The sequence below is a fragment of the Falco peregrinus genome, chromosome 9 (assembly GCF_023634155.1).
Source record: "Falco peregrinus isolate bFalPer1 chromosome 9, bFalPer1.pri, whole genome shotgun sequence".
Taxonomy (NCBI): Eukaryota; Metazoa; Chordata; class Aves; order Falconiformes; family Falconidae; genus Falco; species Falco peregrinus.
Genome location: NC_073729.1, coordinates 25,208,475 through 25,227,621, shown reverse-complemented (window position 1 = coordinate 25,227,621; position 19,147 = coordinate 25,208,475). Strand labels below are relative to the sequence as shown.

Here is a 19,147-nt window from a genome sequence, read left to right as displayed (position 1 = left end):
ATGTTGTAAGTGTCATTATACACATCAAACTCAGCTGAGGTCCATTTTCCAGAAGTGGTTTTACTAGGATTGTTCAGAAATAAACTGCTGCAAAACTCTCCATATCCGTGATTTAAACCAGTACTTATATTGGGAGACCCTTTGGTACTTAAAACCTGCTAGTATCATCTGTTTTAAAAAAATAAATAAACCCTCTCCCGGCTCACGCACTACTCCATTTCTGCCCTATATGCTAAAGCCTATGAACAAAGGAATCTTATTTATCTTTAAATATGAAAATATGTTGTGCATTGAAATATTCTACCGTCTACGATATGCCACTTGGACTAAAATAACAACACAAGAACCTGTGGACAGTTGTGTGATAAGACTTTAAAAACAGTATTTAAAAAAGAAAAATGCTAACACCATTCTATTATTCTTTGGGGCCAAGTATGTTAGAATATGTATGGCAAATGTAAACTTCATAACATCAGCACAGTTTAGAAATTATGCACTTATTAACCAATAAAACCTTTAAATTTTTAATGGAAAAGATGGGCATTATAATATGGTGACTTGTAATTTCTTTTTACACTTGAAGAGTACATTTGCATCTAGACATTAAAATAACAGGACAGATTGATGTGCTACAACTATTCCTATCTGGACTGGATCATCTTTAAAAAAAAACAAACCAAAACAATAAAAAAGCCCCAAAGCAGAACAATAAACAGAAAAAGCACATTTTTTTTTATAACTAAAGGGGAAAAACACTTCGCTGTCATGACATTTGCTTGTACCTTCTGGTCCCAAAGCCCCTTTAACGGAGCACTGATTTTGACTGTCGGTAGTTAACTTTCATTTCCATTTTGAGTAAAGAATGTTTTCTTTAAAGCTCTATTTATCTATTTTTACAAGTTACATTTTATATTCATGTTCAGTATGTAAACAGAACAAATAAAATACAGCTTGTGCCACTTTTAGCCACGCTTGTCATGCAAGTCAAGGCAGCCAGTTCAGACTACTTGGTCTCCATGGCCATGCATGTTTTCCTGCACTGGACACGTTATAAATGAATCTGATCTTGCTGGTTTTAGTCTCCTGCCTGTTTTACCACAGAACACACTCTCAAATTCCTAAAAATCAAAATACAAAAAATAAGTAATGATTATGTTTAATACAGCTATTTACTTGAGATGTATGGTTTTGTTTTGCTAGTGTGTTGGAAAAAAACCACCCCAAACCTTTAATAGGAAGTGCAGAGGGGCCATACCAGCGTCTAGCCAAGCAGCTTTTCCTGACCACACTCCATCTACTCTCTTTTAAGATACTCAGCAGAGCCACAATTACTCTGGAGCTGCAACTACTGGAGTGGTAGCATGGGAGCTGCTTGTAGGGCACATAACCTATTGCTCTCACCCACCCTGAGACAGCAGGGACACATAGCTGCAAACCCCAACTGCTAGTTCATGAAAATTAAACAACTCTGTGAAACAGGTGGGATGTAACAGAGCAAACTGTGGGAGGAATGACTGAAGAGGACCTCAATTCTACATTGTTGTGCAGATAGTATAATGCTCAGGAACTGAGCTAACTAAAACATAATAATAATAAAAAAAATAATCTGATTTGAAAACCCTGACTGAAGGACAGCCTATGATTTCACACTACTGAACTGAACCAGCTAAAAAAAAATTAAAGGAAGGTTCAATGATACAGCAGTCCTTCACAAAGAGCACCAAGCAGAAGCATTCTGTATACTTTTCTCTATGTTGTGATAGCTTTAAAACATTTCACATTTTTATCAAGGGAAAGAATGAAATTAGATTTAAAACCTGTTTCAGGGAATCACCATGCCTCTCTTGAATGTACTTCAGAAACGCGGTTGTCCATTGTAGAGTCGTTGCCTTATCAGTATCAGTAGTACAGAACGGAACCAGAAGATTCAGCTCATCACAACAAATCCGGATTCTGCGCCTGCAGGGAAATAGAGAAGGTTGTCAACTGATGGGCGAGAAGGAAATAAAATATAAAAAAAGGAAGACTACAAGCCCTACATGCCATGGACTTTGGGGACTTCTTTTTGTTTGCTACAAGTTTTGTATTTGTATATTAGTCATGTTATAGCAAAGTTACCTGATCCTTACAGAACTGGTGAAATATCTCTTTTTGTTTGTTTATAGAGTAAAAAAAAAAACAAGGATGACCACAACAAACACCAAAACCTCAGCACCTGCACTGCTTTTTCTGGTTGGTAAAACAAAATATGTTTGAATTTACATTTTTCTGGATAATGACAGATTTATTACAGTATCAGTATTTTAGGCTTCAAAAACTTTGTATTGCCACTCCCCATAGAAACTACCTTCTGTCTCTCTCTATGCGGTTATGTCTTTCTCTTCGCTGCGTGATTCCGTTCTGTGGGCCACTTTGCAGCTGCATACTTGAATTTGACTGTGCTGACTGCCAAGGGCCATGGGCAGGTGCAGTGCTCTGGCTACTATCACACATATTCTGGATTTCACCAAGAGGTTTGCGATCTATGTTTGGATCCAGTGTGCTTATTTGGCTGCAACTTCTTCTGTTTATCGTTTGCTTGCATAAGGTGTCTTCTTGGAAAAATAAAAAGGAAAAGAACACGTTTGTAACCCTCCCGCTAGTTACTGAAAATACTAATTTTCTTTCTCTGAAAATACATTTTGTTTCTTTCTTTAGGTGGAATAATCTTTGAAGCTTTACTGCCAACCTAGATCACCTCTTGTCCAGCAATGCACGTCCTTCAGAAGCCCTAAGGCACTGCTTGCTGTTTCAAAATCCACCTAGATTCTACTTTCTCAGAGAACCTAACAAGACCATGCCTGCCTTTGACAAGCATTTGAGGCAGTCCTTTAAATGTTCTCCAGTTTGATCCTGCCTGGATCTGCTATATCAACTTTGGGGACCATAAGTGTAGAAAGAAATCAGTTGCTTACTCTAGGCCCAGATTTTGAAAGGTACTTTGCAAGCTCAGGTTTTCTCACTTCAAGCTGGAAGTGCTAAAAAATTTTGAAAATATAGCTAAACTCATAGGTGTCGAACTTTTGGAGAAATCTAGTCCCATACTGCCTATAGCACATCTCAGACAAAAACCACACCTCGTATGATTCACTAAAACCATATTCATTCTAGAAAACATGCAAATTCAGAAAAAAATGTGGTTTTGAAGGCAAGAGAAAGCTAAGTGAAAAGAGGGTAGGTGGTTTACCTCGAACTTTAATCCAAACTTCCTCAGGCAAAGCTTTATTCACAACACCAACTGTTTGTTTCGCAGATTCAGCTTCCTGACAGCAGAAAGAGAATGTCTTGGGTGTCCCAAGGTCTTCATGTTTAGCAGCTTCCAAAACAACGCAAGACGTTCCAGAGGTCTGTGAAAACAAAAAGGAAGTACTTTGGGGACTATATACATAAAAAAGAGACTATTTTGATATCTTGATGTTAAGTTTTATCTCTGTGATTCAATGCGTTGTATAAGAAGAAATCCCAATTACTTCTGCACACAACCATGGGATTTTGACAGACTGATGATCTTTTGGGGATGCCTCTGACATTTCCAAGTCCTACACTATCACTCTTGTTTCATAAGTTACTGTGAGCTGGGGGAGAAAAAAAAATATCTTTTTCATCAAAATTATAGAAAAAAAAAGAATCACAGAAAATGGTACTGTCTCCTTGTCTTGTGTAGATGAAGCTGATGACACACTGATAAACTCAAGAAAAAATATACCTTTCTAGTAAGAAATCTAATGATCTACTGATCATTGCCTGGATGCACATTATTAAAAAGGCTACACAAGTAATTTGAGTAAGTATGGTGTTAAAAATTAACATAAGAATAAATAAATTGCATTACAGATCATTGATTATCCTTATCCAAATCAAGTCACAACTTTAACAGAAAGCTTTAGAATTCTATTACACCTCTTGGGTAACATTATTAGCATTTGAAATTAGCAGAGTTCAATCAGTGGTGAACACACTACCTACCTGTGCTTGCAAAGGATTAGCACTTCCAGCAGCAGAACATGCATTCATGGTAAATAATGGGTATGTCATCTGTACAGAAGGCTTGGCAGCTGCAGTCTTACTTGTCCCTAATGCAGCACACTTGTTTTCTTGCTGACGCACAGGAACAGCTATCAGTTTTGATGGCTGTCGAATCAATGTTACTAAACTTAAAAAACAAAACAAAACAAATCAAAAAACACAACACAGTAAACAGACTGACTACATGAAAATGAGTGCAGAAAAATCTACAGCTACACATACTTCTACTAACTATCACCAAGAAACCACTTTCACTTACTGTAAACAGAAATCAGTTATTCCCATACTATCTACTTCAGGGACAAAACAAAACAAAAACCAGCTGAGAAAGTATTTCATTCTGTGCAGTAACAATTCAGCTTTATGCCTCAATAAAATGTTTTATTAGCACGCTAATACAGTTACAGAGCCAGGCTGTAACACAGTATTTTTCCTCAAAGTTTTCCCTGTAGTCAAGCCTCCACATTGTAATACTAATCAGTTGCTCTTAGTATTTTATTACAATCTTTACTTTGCTTTTAGCAAGTGGCAAGTTAAAACTAGTTCTCTCACCTTTCTTTACATTAAAGAAATTATTGTAATTAACTAACCTGGGGACTACACGCTGTAGTATTTATGCAACATACAGAGGGGCCTAATCTGACGTCAGTGGAGCTGCAGGCATGTTTGATTGGCAGTTTAAAAAGCCCAACCCATCATTCTTGTGTATTAAAAAAAGTATTGTTCTTAGGTTTCATTCAGAAAATGTTTTGAACTATACGATGATACATAGTTTAACAACATAAACTAAAATTAATTGCAACACACTTGTTAAGAGTTACTCCAGATTCTTGGGGTTCTTGGCATCTGGGGTTTTCTCTCTGGATGCTGTTGAATCTTTCTTCCAACCGAACTCTGACTGCAGTTTTAGACCTGGCCTCTGGTGCCAGTACCAAATTTTCAGCAAGTATGTTTTCTTTATGCAGCCCAACAGAATTTTCACCACATTTAACTTTTACTAAACTGTGCCCTGGGACTTCTACAGAGCTACCATTAGGCATTTGATCCGTTTCATTCGAAGGGAGGTTAGACTCACTCAGTAGCATCATCCTGAGCTCCTGGAAGTCAGCATAGCCCAAATGCGGGCTGGTGCTGAGCAAAGCGCTGTCAGAGGGTAACCCTGCCTGGCCGGGCACCGGGAACACCGGCTGGCTCCCGCAGTGGGCCGACGGACACCCCTCCTGCCCGGGGTTCACCTGGCACGGAGGGGGTTCAGCACAGCTACCAGGCAAGGAGAAAGCCCCCAGCCTGGCTTCCACATCACCTTCACCAGCTTGTGCCTCCGTGTAGGAGTAAAGTATGTGCTGCAGCTGGGTATACTCCATCTCCGTCATCTCCACCAGGCTGACCTCCGTGGTGGCCAAGCCGAGGCTGTGCTCACCGAAGGGAGGGTCACTGGAGCCGCCCGGGGCGGCAGCGAGTGGCCCGGGATGGGGATCGCCAGCCGGGCCTTGCGGGGTGGAGCGCTGCGGCTCCTCCGGGACCGAGCCCGACATGGCCACGGGAGACCTAAGCGGCTACCAGTGCCTCTCACGGTAAACCGTGACACCTGCCACAGTTATCAGTGCTGCCCATAACACAAATAAAAAAGGGGGCGGGGGGGTGTAAGAGTTGCCGCTAACACCGGCTCTGTCCCCCCGCCAGGTGACACGGCACGGCCCCAGCTCCGCAGAGCCGGCTGCCAGGCGGCCCGGCCGCCCCTCCCGCCGGGTGTCCCCCTCCCAGCCCAGGCAGCCCCCCCTCCCGCTCCAACACCGCCGCTCACGGTACCGGGTGTCCCCCGCCAAGACCGGCCCGGGGGGGCGGCTCCAGGCCCTCCGCTGCCCCAGGCTCCCTCAGCGCCGCCCCCATGGGCCGCCGGGCCCCAACGGCGGCCTCGGGTAGGGCCGGGGCCGGCCTCGCCGCCGCGCTCGGCCCGCGTTGAGCGGGAGTCGCCGGGGGTCGCGGGCGGCCCGGGGAAGCCGCCGGCCCGGGGAGGCCGCTGCGCCTCAGCCCGCCCCGCCTCAGCCCGCCGCAACGCCCGGGCCCGTCCCGCCGCCAACCGCCAACGGCCGCCCGCGCGGGCCGCCCGCGCCTGGGGCTCGGCCCGCACCCCGCCCGGGGGCCCTGCCGGGGGGCACAGCTGCGGGGCCCTGCCCGTGAGGAGCCGGCCCTGCCCGTGAGGAGCCGGCCCTGCCGAGGGCGGGGGGAGGCGGAGGGGACAGCGGAGCCCCCCTGGGTCCCGCCATGGCCGTTGCCAGGAACCGGGGCCGGTTGCAGACCAAGCCCACGGCGCTGCCTCCCCGCATAGACAGGCGCGGCGGGGCCGGTGGCCCCGTGTCCCGTTCCCCCCCCCCGCCGGCGGGGAGCGCAGGGCCGGGTCCGCCGCGGGGCGGCGCAAAGCGGGCGGGGGCTGCGGGCCCGGGCCCCCTGAGCGGGGCGGGGAGCGGCCGGCTGTGCGGGAAGGGGCCCTGCGCCGGCCCGCGGTGGGACGGGATGGCCCCGCAGGCCCCCTCCGAGCCCCGGTGGCCGTGCCCCGCGGCGCTGCCCCCCTGTCCCGAGGCGCCGGCCCCTCACCTGCCGCTGGGCCCGGCCGGGAAGTTGCGAGCGGGGGAAACGCGCCGCGGCTTGCGGCGAGCGCCCGTGCGGTGCTGGGCGGGTGCGGGACAACGGTCCCCGCCGCTCGGGGCTGGGCGCTCGGCACGCGGCGCTGCGCCCTGCGCCGGGGCAACCGCACCGCAGCACCGCGGCGCCCTGTGCTGCGCGACCCCCGCGCTGGGCAGGAGGGTCACCCAGAGCCCCTTAAAGCGCCGGCTGCCTGGGCTGGTGCCCTGGGACCGGGGCTCTGTGCAGCCTCCGGGGCCGACCCCCTGCTCAGACCCTGTTAATGTCTCTTTCAGCTTTAAACCCCCAGCCCGTCACAGAGGCATATTCTGCAAACGAGCCGGAGCGCAAAAGGCACAACACCGCTACTCCAGCTCATAAACAGACTAACAGACCTCCCCCCCCGCCCCCGCCCGCCGCTTCCTATGCTTTATGAAGGCTTTAACTTCCCTTGAGGTTAAAAAAAAAAATAGCTGTTTACTGCTTTCTTTAATGACAGACACGTTCAGTCAGGGTGGCATGCACAGACGTTCCCCCCCAGGAGGAGGAATGATACCAGGGGCAACTTTAGATAAGTGGTACAGCATTCACTATTCAGCCTGAACATTGCACCAGTGAGTTTTCCTCTAGAAACAAAAGCAGAATTTTTAAAAGTAGTTTTGTGCACACTGGACTTAATAAATCACTTTCCTCCTCTGATCCTTCTGCATGCTCTCCTCCAGAATGCATAAACTCAGACTATTACAGTCTTTTATAGATTCAATCATCTCTCTGCTTATATTGTTCTAGACATTCAGGGGCTTTTTCATAAAAATTTAGCAAAATACTCTTTGGGAAGTTAATTTAGCATAGTACAAACATAGTTAAAAGCTCAAAAAAGTAAGTTGTTTCACATTAATGGAAAGCTAGAGCAAAGCCAGTGAAATATTTTTCTTTCAACACATGGTAACAGCTCAGCACCATTTTTAGTTTCTGCAAATTGAGTGAAATTGTTGTTTTCCGTCCAGCTTTCAGCATCTGCTGCAGCGCAGAATACAGGACCCTTGCTGCAAAATCCAAGTCTGGTTCATTATAAACTATATAAAGCTGTGGTTAAAAAAAAATTCCATTTGCATTTGTCTGTATGCGGTTGATTTTTTTTTGCCACTACATCTGTGGGAGGAGGCATTTACTGTTCCTGAATCGTTAACAGATTCCCCAAACTGACCTGTGCCAAAAGCCACAGAGCTCTTGTGTAACAATGTAAAGCCAAGGAATTAATAAATGGTGTGAACTGAGTTTTTCTTAAGCTCAAAGCTGACCTGAATTAATTAATATTCTTTCTTCAGATTTTTTGGTGTAAAAATCTACACATTACAAACCTCCTAATTCAAATTAAAAAAAAACCCTTCAGAATAAATCAGGGGATGTTTTAGAACTGAGAGAAAAATCAGAAGCACAGAATTACATATGCTTTTTGGAATGCCTACACTTAAACACCAGCTGGTAGTGATGTCCTGCAAAACATCTTTTGTTAAACAATGAGGAAATGAAACCTGCGTGCCAAGTCTCTTGCCATTTGTCGAGAAGTAGCAATCTTTAGAAAATAATAAACACAGATTTAAGAAATGGACAACAGTTCTCTGTAGATGTTTATTCTACTTACAGTAACAAAAACCTGTGAAGTCCCATATTTTAATGTACAGTGATATATTTTGCCATATAAAATACAATTTACAGAAATTTCTATCAAGTAAACCTAAACAAACACACTTAACTTTTTGCATACTTTTATGTATGTCTTTAAATTAGAAACATCTCATTAAAAAAAAAATCTTACACCATAGTAGATGTTTGCATTTAATACCACCCCTCTGCATGTTAACATCTTGCCTACAGGTTCAGAATACAGATGATCTTTTCAGCCAGCAGATCCTCGATGTAGAAGGACTTCAAAGATGCACCAATATGAACTGTGAAATCCGTAGTGAGATACGTGGCGTACACGCTACTTGCAATGTAGTCTTCAAGATGCAATGTTTATAGGAATCTAATTTTACATTTCCAAAACTATTTTATAAAAATATCAAAATATTTACCCAACTGTTAATTTACACGGTCAAATAAATTACTGGGGGATTGTTTCATACTTTAGAATTATGAGCTTGGAAGAATATGTGAATAGTAGCGATGTGATGTACTTCACAGTGAAAAACTTCCCTCTTGAGTCACAACATGAAATACCACCACTCTTCTCTTCAAGCTTAACGCAGTTACACCTTTTTCGGTGGAGAGTTTTATATACACTACCAGCCTAAGTAGGGTCTAACAAAAAAACAGTGACACTTTTTTTTTTTTTCAGGAGCAAAAATACTTATAGAATGAAAAGTATAATAAAATGAGAACTTTTCTTCAGTCTGTGGCAAAATTCTGCAAGAACAGAAGAAAACCAGAAACATGCTCCACTAAATCAGTTCAATTGAAGTAACAGATTTAGTGGCGTATTTAACCAACTTACTCTTCTTTCCTTTGGTATACCAATTCATTTGTAGTCTTAGCCTTTTTCAAATAAACGTCTGATGTTTTTGTAAGTCTTGCTGGTTATAAAGGTGCTACTCTTGTATGTTTTTTAATTACAGATTTGTAAAAATGCAATATTAAAAAACCCTCAGCCTCATGAAAAAAACCTAAGTATGACTTGTTTCTTTGCTGTACGCCTAACAGATGGATTCCAAAACACAAAATAACTGTATAAAAAGAGGAAGATAGTGCACTTTAAGCTTATAACATTCCATTTTCAAATCCTCCATCAGTCACAAATAATTAACACTGTTCTTCTGCAGCCTTTTCCTAAATACACATGACCCTTCCGTTGTAAAATAAACAAGACAGCAACATTGGATTCCTTTTTTTGAAAGCGTGTGCTGCAGGAACAACTTTGACACCAAATATCACATAAATGAGATGTAAAAGTATGGCTCCTAAGGTCTGGATTAAATTCTCTTATAAAATTACAATTCAAGTTACTGGAAAACATAACTTTATAATCTTAAAAAGCAATATGCTCTTCTTAGACTTTTTCCATTTCTGTATTGTAAATGGAAATTTTAAGATAAAGATGCAAGTAGAAAAACAATATTTCAGTACAGATAACGCTGTGAATTTTTATAAGAAAAACATTATGCACAAAATGCAGCAAGTGAAAGTCCAGTATGTTCTTGCCTTTTACCTATTTGCTTATTTTCATTCACAGTTGTTCAAAAATTGCTAATTTGTCAGTACGTTTCATAAGGCTAGTTTTACAACAGCATTTTTTTGTAAAGGTGAGAATATACAGTATATACAGAAGATGCTGCATCAGTCCTTGCTGTGTTGTAAGTACACTGTTTATGGGAAATGGGGTATCAGTCATATTTCTATGACTGAGTAGTGGAAGATGAAGCCTCTGTTTCTGTTGGTTTCGGAGTTTCCTTCGGAGTTTCTGGCTTCATCTCTTTACCAGTTTCCCTACTCTTACTCCGGTCTTTGCGATCTTTTCCTCTTTCTCTCTCACGATCACGATCTCTCTCTCGATCTCTTTCTTTTTCCCTGCTGCGATCCCGGTCCCTGTCTTTCTCTCTCTCACGATCTCGGTCTCTGCTCCTTGATCGATCTCTGTCACGCCTTCTGTAGGATTCTCTGTCTCTGGTTCTTGCTCGCTCTCGGTCTCTGTTTCTTTCCCATTCTTTAGACCGCTCTGAATCCTTCTCTCTGTCTTTGTTTTGGTTTCTGTCTCTGTTTTTATCCCATTCCTTGTCTCTGTGTCTCTCCCAGTCCCTGTCTCTATTCCAGTTTCTGCCACGGTCTCTTTCCCAAGGTCTGCCATGTTCTCGATCCCTTCGTCTCTCCTCGAAGGGTCTGCTTTGTCGATTGTCTGCTTGCTGAGGCTCTGGCTGATCTAAAACCTTGTCTTTATTTCCTCCCTCATATCTCTCCCTCTGTCTCCCTTCAAATGCTTGGCCTCTAAATTCAGGATTTTTGCCTTCTCGGAAGTCAGATGCTGACCACTGTCCTTCTGACTCAGATCCTTGTCCAGAAATATTGGGAAGAGATGCAGATGGTCCAGCTTCCTCCCACATCTCTTTTCTGTGGGCTGGTGGATGGCTTGGAAGGTCCAGGAGGGGTCTTGGGGTTGGCTTCATACCTTGTGGAGGCTGACCTTGGAAATGAAATCTCGAAGCGGAAGGTTCATTTTCTTCGGGAAACACTGCAGGTGTAGCTCCTCTTGGCCCTCCAAACTGAAGGGGTGCTGGGCCTCTTTGGTTGGCAAATCTGGGTGGTGGACTCCCTCTCCGTTCTTCAAATGGCTGTGGCAAAAGTCCTCTCGGACCAGGTACGTGATTTGGAGCTGGACCTCTCTGCCCTTCAAACTGATTTGGGTGAGGCCCTCTTGGTCCCCCAAAATGACTCGGGGCTGGACCTCTTGGCCCTCCAAACTGAGGGCCTCCTCTCTGTCCTTTAAATTGAGCAGGCGGGGGTCGTCTTTGACCTCCAAAAGGAAAAGGCGAAGGTCCTCTGTTTCCCATAAACTGAGGTGGTTCTGGTCCTTCAAACTGTCCTGGAGGCCTAATCATTTCATTATATTGGGCATCTGAGAATTCCCTTTGTTCCATGTGAGGTTCCCTACGATCTTCAAACTGAGATGGTGACATTCCTCTTGGAACACCATGATAAGAAGGGGCAGGGCCCCTATTATCACCAAAAAGGGACGGTGGTCCATGCTGGGTAGAAAACAAGGAAGGAATGGGACCCTTTTGACCTCCAAATCTTCCAGATGAAGGTCCTCTTTGCCCATCATTATTTGGAAAGCCATGCTCTTCAGAGAACTGTGGTGCTGGTCCTCTAAAATTAGGTCCGTGAGGTCCTCCAGGTGCATTGAGCATCAGTGGTGGTGGAGGCGCTCCCTTCTGCCCAGACAGAGAAATTGGAGGTCCAGCTCGGTTTTCTTCAAAGTGCTGTTGGGAAGGTCCGCCCTCACTCGGAACTGATGGAGATTCAGTTTGTTCTACAAATTGATGAGACTGAGGATTTATTTGTTCGTCATATTGCACTGATGAAAGACCCCTCTCTGATTCAAAGTGACCAGCTGCCTTCTCCTGAGAAGTAAACATGGTATTTGCAAAAGAATCCCTTCCCATTACTTCTTTTGACTCATTTGACCATGACACTTGATGCATATCTTGCAAAGACTGACTGTCGTTTGATGTAGAGAAATTAGGCTGAAAAGATGTACTTGGAGGTGTTGGAAGCAAGACTTTACGTAAAGGTTTGGATGTAGAAGGTTCTCCAGAAGCTGTTTGAGTCATATTTTCCAAATTAACTTGAACAGTGTTTTCAAATTTGCTATTAGATGCCTCTATCTGGGACACCGCAGAAGCCTTTTCACTTGAAACCCAATTTTCACCACTAAAACCAGGCTGAGTAGCAGAAATTAAAGTCTTATCTTCCTTACCAAGAGAAGTCTGCAAAGCATTTGGAAAACTTGCTGGAGTCATTTCTCTTGTGGTTATCTCATTCTGTACCACCTGCGGTTTCTTTCGAGCATCAACATTGTCATTAGTCTCTGTTGCCATTCTTCTAGCTTGCCGAGGATCTCTATTCTGCCTTGGGTCACAGCCCTGGTTTAAAACTTGTGCTTGCTGATTTAAAGATGAAGGTAAGTCTACTTTCTGTGTAGCTTGCTGGTCCTGATGGAATAGTTCAGTCTTTAGTAGGGAAGATTTTGGTGGTGGTGACATTAAAGCATCAGACACTGAAAAATGAGCCATTGAAACGCCAACAGCTGCTCTTTGTTGTCTGAGGGCTTCTTCTTGTTCCTCTAGTTGTCTTTTCTGTTCTTCTATTTGTTTGTTTAATTCTTCCAACATTTTCTGCTGTTCTACCAAGGATGAGGATGCAGATAAATCAGGCACATATGAAGCAGGTGTTTCTGAAGAATTGTTTTTAGTGTCTGTATACATTTTGTTAGGTAAATCATCAACAGTAACTTTTGCTTCTTCCAAGATAGTTTCATCTTCTGGATCATAGGCCTCATCCTCTAGTTCTGCTGTATTAGATGGTCTTTCCACATTATAATGTTTTTCACTTTCACTGGTCTGCATTTCAAAAGCTTTCTCTGGACCATATTCTTCTTCAGGATCATACGGCCTGTCATCCTCCTCCTCTTCTATAGCTCTGTCTTTTGACATCTGTCCAAACTGCTGCACAATGGGATCTAGCAAAGGAACCGCTGACACTCCTCCATCAGCAGCAGCTTGACCTTCCTGATTTGAAGACTGGACAGTTTCAGAATCCTTAGCAAGAGGCTCAAAAGTTTTCTTTTTTCCAAAAAGCGTCTGCAGGATGTGTTCGAGAGGTGTGGCAGTTTTTGAGGATGAAGAATGCGTCACAGTAACACTTGCAGAAGCAGCAGTTGAAACTGGTGGTGGTACAGTAGTTGTAGTTCCACTTTTAATTGAGGACAGTATTTTTAATACTGAAGGTGTAACTGCTGAGGTGTCGGGAATGGGAAGCGGGGGTGGAGGTGGAGGAGATCCTGGTGGTGTTGTACTTACAGCTGAATCCCCTGAATAAAGAGTGTATTTTGGAGTTTTCTTCTCTTGCAAAGCAGCTAGTGGCCCTTTAGAGAACAGTGACGTTTCGGTTTCCTCATGTGCTTGAATTCTGCTTCGTTTTTCCTCAATCTTTTCTGTTTCAATTCCACTGGCAAGACGCTTCCCTTTCTGACAGATAACCAACCCAAGAATTAAATTTGGCCGAGATGACTCAAGACCTGAAAAAGAACACAAAGAACATACATGTAAAAACTAATTATTAATTATGCTTTCAGTAGAAACTTACTATTTTATATAGTGGCATCTACAAAAGTCATAAAGATGACAGTTTTTCTAAATTCCATTCAATCACCTGTTGGCAATTTTCATTAGTCCATAAGCACACAGATCCATATTTATTTACTTTTTATATAAATTTGTATATAAGGAAATCCATGTTTTAATTCCTTCCTTAATATTTTTAATAAAAGATTACAGCAACAGTGTCTCTAAATGTTCAAAACCAAAGAACGGTTTTATATTTTTTGTACTGTTACATCATTTTTGTTGTTGTTCAAACACACACCCCTACCTCTCCCCCTGAAAAAAAACCAACCATATGCTTACTTTTAAATAGTTTGCAAATATGCTGTATACAAAGAAATACTGAAAAGTGAGAAAAACTGGGCTAAACTTCATAACTGTATTTCTGTTATAATCAGCAATAAAAGACTACATTGGCATTTGCACCCATCTATAAATACTTCGTCTTAAGTTAAACAAATTCCAGTAATGCTAAAAAGATAACCTCAAACAAACTGTGTTTGGAAACAGTATTAAAGCTTGTAACCCACTCCCTGTTTGGTGTTTTTTTTCCTGCTAGATGTTATATTAAAATGGGATAGAGGCAGGGAAACTGCCAACATATATACAACCAAGCAAAGGAGAGCTTAAGCAGACACGAGTTTCGCGTGTGGGGTAAAGGGACGCCGGGTGTGTTTGCTTTCTCTGTAAGAAAAGTTGGTTGGGCAAGGTGCAAGGTGACTTTAAACCCTCTGTTGCAGGATTTATTTCAATGTTGTAGGGCCTTCCTAGAAGTCAAAACCATTGTGAGCAGGATTACTCCTCTGTAAAAGCTTCAGGCTTGAATCCTTGGCGAAGTATATCCGAAAAGGATGGCAAAGTTTCTGATAAAGAGGGAAGATGCAAAGGTCTGTAGGTCTGTTTCATGTTACTGTGTTTCTTCTTACATGCACTGTTAGCACTGGCACTTGTGGAAGATAAAAGTGTCCAGAATGACGGCCAGGGAATAAATCCTTTAACATACAGTTGGTGGCAACTGTAAAAGATCTGTACAATGAAAGGGGTTTTTAAACTTCTGGATTTAATGACTTTTAAAAGGTCCTCATTTGAGGCCCGCTGTCTTTCCCGCATGTGTGCCATTAGTTATTATTTGCAGCCAGCGGGGATGCAGCAATATGGAAACACAAGGCAGTCTGTAAAGTAACAGAAACTATTCACTGTGGTTAAACGGTAAGGCAAGGACTGCGACCTATGTTCTCCCTTCTATTAATGATCCTGTAAGTAAGGGGTTTATATACAGATATTTTCCTTGTTCTTATTAAACCAAACCAACTGCTCATTAAGGAACAATTTTAAAATATCTAATTATTACCACTGAAAACTTTGATACCAAACAACCCCAAACCCACAGCTGCAGGTATATTCCATTAGCAAACCACATTCCACATTCCCAGCTACACTACTTTGCTGAAACAATGTGAAGTGTTAAGGGGATTTTTAAATTTACCATTTAATGAGAAAATTACATCGGCTGTTTCCCAAATTTATGTTCACATTTAATAAATCTGACCTCTTCTCAAGTTCTTTGGTTGCTAACTTCACACTAAGAAATAAGTAAAAACAGTTTAGTGTATTTTTAGGTTAAATGTGAAGTTGTGTCAGTGAGAAGATACCTTCCCTCTCACCGCTTAAGCTCAACTCAATTAGAACCTACTTAAGTACAAGATAAAAATGGGATGGAATCGATGTCAAGGGAAAGCCCAAGCATTAGAGTCATGTCAGTCAAGATTTCTTGTTCAATATAAGCCTATACTGCAGGAATTATTTTCAGTTTGCTAAATAACACACAAAACCATAGCTGCTTTATGTTTTCAAATCACTATTTCTCTTCAATACTCGCTATATATTTCATTAAGCATTAAGTTTTGTTCACAGAATGTCCCTTTAAATGACTGACGCTTCCACTTCTTGCACTCAAATCTTATCACATAGAAACCTTATTTTCCACAAAATGAACTACAGATAATAAGACAAAGACGGTAATTTTTTCAAATTAAAAAAGTTAACTTCAAGGTTTTATGAAATCTCTATAGACAACTGAGGGAAAAACCACTCCTCTAAAACTCTGTGGCTTTCTGATCCAAACTGGTAATAGTACAGCGAAACTGTTTTAATCACATAATGAACAAACCAGCAAAGTCTGGTTACTCCCTAGCAATAGTCTTTTCAAAAGACCAGACAACATTTTAATGAAAATTTGAGGCCAATCTAAAATATTTGCTTGAGAGCCATTCCTGATATGAAATCTCTTTGTAATTATGTTGAGAAACAAGAATAATTAAATTTGAGTGAAAGTTTTTGCAAAACAATATTCTGTAGAACGCATTCTAGAGCCAAAATTTAGTTCAGTGCTCAAGTTCTACACAGTTCTGTGGTTGAAAAGGTGTTAGACATGCTGTTTTAATCAATCTTTTGTTTTTCATTTTGTACTACATATTATTTCCTGTTTGTACATCTACACTTCAGCGCCAAAAAGCTTTTTTTTTTTTTCTCTAGGTACAAGATTTTTGTAAGTGTTGTTCACCACTTTCTTTCGTATTTAGAAAAAACCCTAGAATATAAACACATCAAGAAAATTAACCATCTCTATTACCAGAATACCAGAACTAAGATTTACTAATAATTCAGCACACACACAAATATGCCCCTTAAGAGGGGCAGGGATGCCGAGCTGTACAACGAAAGCAGGCAGGACAGGAACTGAACAGCAGTGAATGGAAGGTTACTCAGAAAGGACCACATAAATACTTAACAAAATACTCATTTACACCCACAGCCTACAAGCAATCCTAACAGTTCGGCTCAGAATAATTTAGTACTTTAAATGAAATTATATTGATATATAAGACCAGGAAGACAACTTAACTGGGAAAAAAACACATTCACAACTTACAGTCAGCATAGACTCATTAGTTAGAAATGGTTCACTGTGTGTGAATTTGCTTTATATTTTTTCTTTATTGGTATATAACAACTCTATGTCTGGTCTGTGTTGACCAGTGCAGAGTATCTCACAAATTGGTGTTCATCCAAAAACTCCTCGTAGGCATTTGCTGTTCTGCTGTTAATGTTCTGGTTACAGACTTTTATGCAGAGATTGTGATTTATGCAGTTAGTCACAATGAATCTCAAACACTAAATAACTGAAATAAACAGGTTTCAAAAATCCATCAGACAGACTATCTAATAAACAGCAATTACTGAAAAATGAGTTTTGAATCCCTGCAAGAAACGGAGATCAAGTCACCAATTAAAACAGGGTAAAATTTTAATACACCTTTAAGACAATAAATGCCAGCACTAAGTTAATAACGTTAGTTATAATTTAATGTTTTTAGAATTTAGTCATCGTGAAGCCATTCAAATGTCACATTTTGATACTGCAATTTCACACAAATATTAGTTACGTTTAACCTGACTTCTACATTCACTCAGTTTAAGGTGATCAAATACTAAATGCTTCTTTTGCGTGGAAACATACAGCTAGAGAAGCATTTCAAAGGTCAGTCCCTTTCTATTTCAATAGCCATCAACAGGTTAAGTGCCTAATTTTAGGTAATAACAAAAATGTTGGCTGCGGTCTCCAACTGTTGTTCAATGAGTGTCTTTCACAAGCAAGCATTTAAAAAATGCTGCAAGCTGTGTCGACAGTGTTGTTAGCTTTCAGTGTTAAATTTTTTATAAAATTATTATCCTATTACATATTTGAAGTCCACATGTTGGTTTTATTGAGTTACATCCTGTAACTAAAGCCATTCTAACAGGATATACTAAACATTCGTATTGGATGAATACTTGTTTTTCTTACCCTTTAATACAGTAAAAGTGATTTAATGAAAAAAATGTATTTATAGATATAATGGCCATATCTTTCCCTATCATCATCAGCTGGCGAGAAGTTACCTGTACTGTTAAAAGTCTATGCCTAATTTCTGTATATCAATGATAAAACCACGGGAATGGATTAAGTGTACCCATGGTGAACATTTTTAAACCGCTGAAAACAATGCAAGATACTTTATCAGTATCATTTGTCCCAATTAATCGTGAGAGCAACTGACGCCCGTCATCAAATTTGTGCACCCTTAATTTAGGGATATAGATCACCTCCAGCATCGTGACACTGCTTCACACTAAGGTACGCTTGCAGAATGGAATTGGCTGGCATAGAAAATAAGGTTTTAGTGCCACGTTCTTCTATTACTGCCACTTTTCATAATGATTATCTGCCGAGATGAAAACATGTAACTCCATTCAGAGTACAGTTACAATTTGGTTCCATTTTTTGCAATTTTTAAAAGCATTCTAAACAGCATGAGAAGGTTTCATGCCTTCATACTTTAAAACCACACTTCCTACTGTAAACTACCAAAAGGCTGTATCAACATTTGTGGAATCCTTTGTTGATATATGGCTGTTTTATTCATTTAACTGTGCAAGATACTTGTTATGTTGCCAACGTTGCCACTGAATCCCTCAATAAATCACTTTCTATTGGTAATTAAGTCTGATTACACTATTTTTTACAAAGTGCTTTGAGATCTACAGATAGAAGTGCTAAATAACATTTGTGTATGTGAAACAGACAAGTAAATTCACATACAGTAAACCATCGCAAAAAGACAGTGCAGAAGAGCCCACTGATACACAAAATCTGGTAATAAATGTCTGATGAATTAAGTATAAATGTGGATAACCTTCCATTTTCCCCTGGTTTTAAATCACCCATGTCAAAGTTTTTGCAGATCTTCTAGGTACTAGTGCAGTTCAGAAGTCCTCAGTTGTGTTCCAAATCCAGTCCATCAGAGAACAGGAGAAATTCACAATCCGTACGAGCCTGATGGAACTGGCTGATACTCCTGGAATATCTTCTAACTACAGTTTCTGGAGTGGCAGGGTTTTATTGACTCTCCCTCCTCCCCCCTCCAGTCATACTTATCAAATCATCTTCAGCTACATAAAGCATAATGCTTTTTGAGTCCTTGCTAAACTCTACTTGAAGATACACGATTAAATTTAAGGAGACAATGACCACTTTCCATAAAATATTTTTATTGATTGTGAAAGAAAGAAAAAGCGGTAAATTCCATCAGATGTCATTAAAAAGTATGGATTACATTGTGCTGTGGTTTTAATACATACAAAAAAGCAGAAAAACCGCTTACCTGATTTTTTTGCTTGCCCCCCCCATACAGAATCGGGTTTTAGAATATGAACACAACTTTGCACAACCATGAGGTAAGGGCTGCTCCAGAAGTTTCCAAGAAGTGTGAATTGATGGCAAAAGTCTGTGTCTTCTATGAAACTGTTACACCATATTGCCTCTCTTCCTTTGAAACCTTGTTGCTATTGCTATCCTTTAATCCACTTTGCCTCCAATTACGTATTTCAATTTGAAAGCCTGACTCATAAAATTTGCCTCCATGACCACCACCTGCAGATGACACCTGTATTTATACTGAGCTGGTCCCTCCAGTTTTGAAAACCTTTTGCCCGTGATACTCGGCAAAACCAGACTGACATTTGACAATCTCCAATCTAAGGTA

The 19,147-nt window shown here is 41.5% G+C and overlaps 2 protein-coding genes across 3 annotated transcripts in view; both read right to left on the bottom strand.

Moving 5' to 3' along the window:
- Positions 1 to 138: 138 nt before the first annotated feature.
- TCFL5 (transcription factor like 5) lies at positions 139 to 5,816 on the bottom strand. Of its 2 annotated transcripts, none has more exons than XM_027795896.2 (6): positions 4,873 to 5,816; positions 4,006 to 4,192; positions 3,227 to 3,386; positions 2,348 to 2,594; positions 1,818 to 1,959; positions 139 to 1,118 (listed from the first exon to the last, which is right to left on the bottom strand). In XM_027795896.2, the coding sequence occupies exons 1-6, from the start codon at positions 5,598 to 5,600 to the stop codon at positions 999 to 1,001; spliced, it is 1,584 nt and encodes a 527-aa protein (XP_027651697.2). In that variant the 5' UTR covers positions 5,601 to 5,816; the 3' UTR covers positions 139 to 998. The 2 variants fall into 2 exon arrangements, with proteins under 2 accessions (XP_027651697.2, XP_005243884.2); XM_005243827.3 differs by having other exon boundaries at positions 2,348 to 2,591.
- Positions 5,817 to 8,300: 2,484 nt separating this feature from the next.
- The window catches only part of DIDO1 (death inducer-obliterator 1), a 55,375-nt gene continuing 44,528 nt past the window's right edge, over positions 8,301 to 19,147 (bottom strand). Inside the window, exon 17 of the mRNA XM_055813844.1 lies at positions 8,301 to 13,477. Within this exon, the coding sequence (XP_055669819.1) occupies positions 10,083 to 13,477 (3,395 nt within the window). The 3' untranslated portion in view covers positions 8,301 to 10,082. The remainder of the gene's footprint in view (positions 13,478 to 19,147) is intronic.

What these genes read in the sequence shown, in the direction of transcription:
- TCFL5 (XM_027795896.2), bottom strand. Translation starts at nt 5,600, where the DNA reads ATGTCGGGCTCGGTCCCGGAGGAGCCGCAGCGCTCCACCCCGCAAGGC. An exon ending in CTAATCCTTTGCAAGCACAG is followed by an intron (nt 3,387 to 4,005) that starts GTAGGTAGTGTG and finishes TTGTTTTCACAG; the next exon opens with ACCTCTGGAACGTCTTGCGT. An exon ending in ATGGTGATTCCCTGAAACAG is followed by an intron (nt 1,119 to 1,817) that starts GTTTTAAATCTA and finishes TTTGATTTTTAG; the next exon opens with GAATTTGAGAGTGTGTTCTG.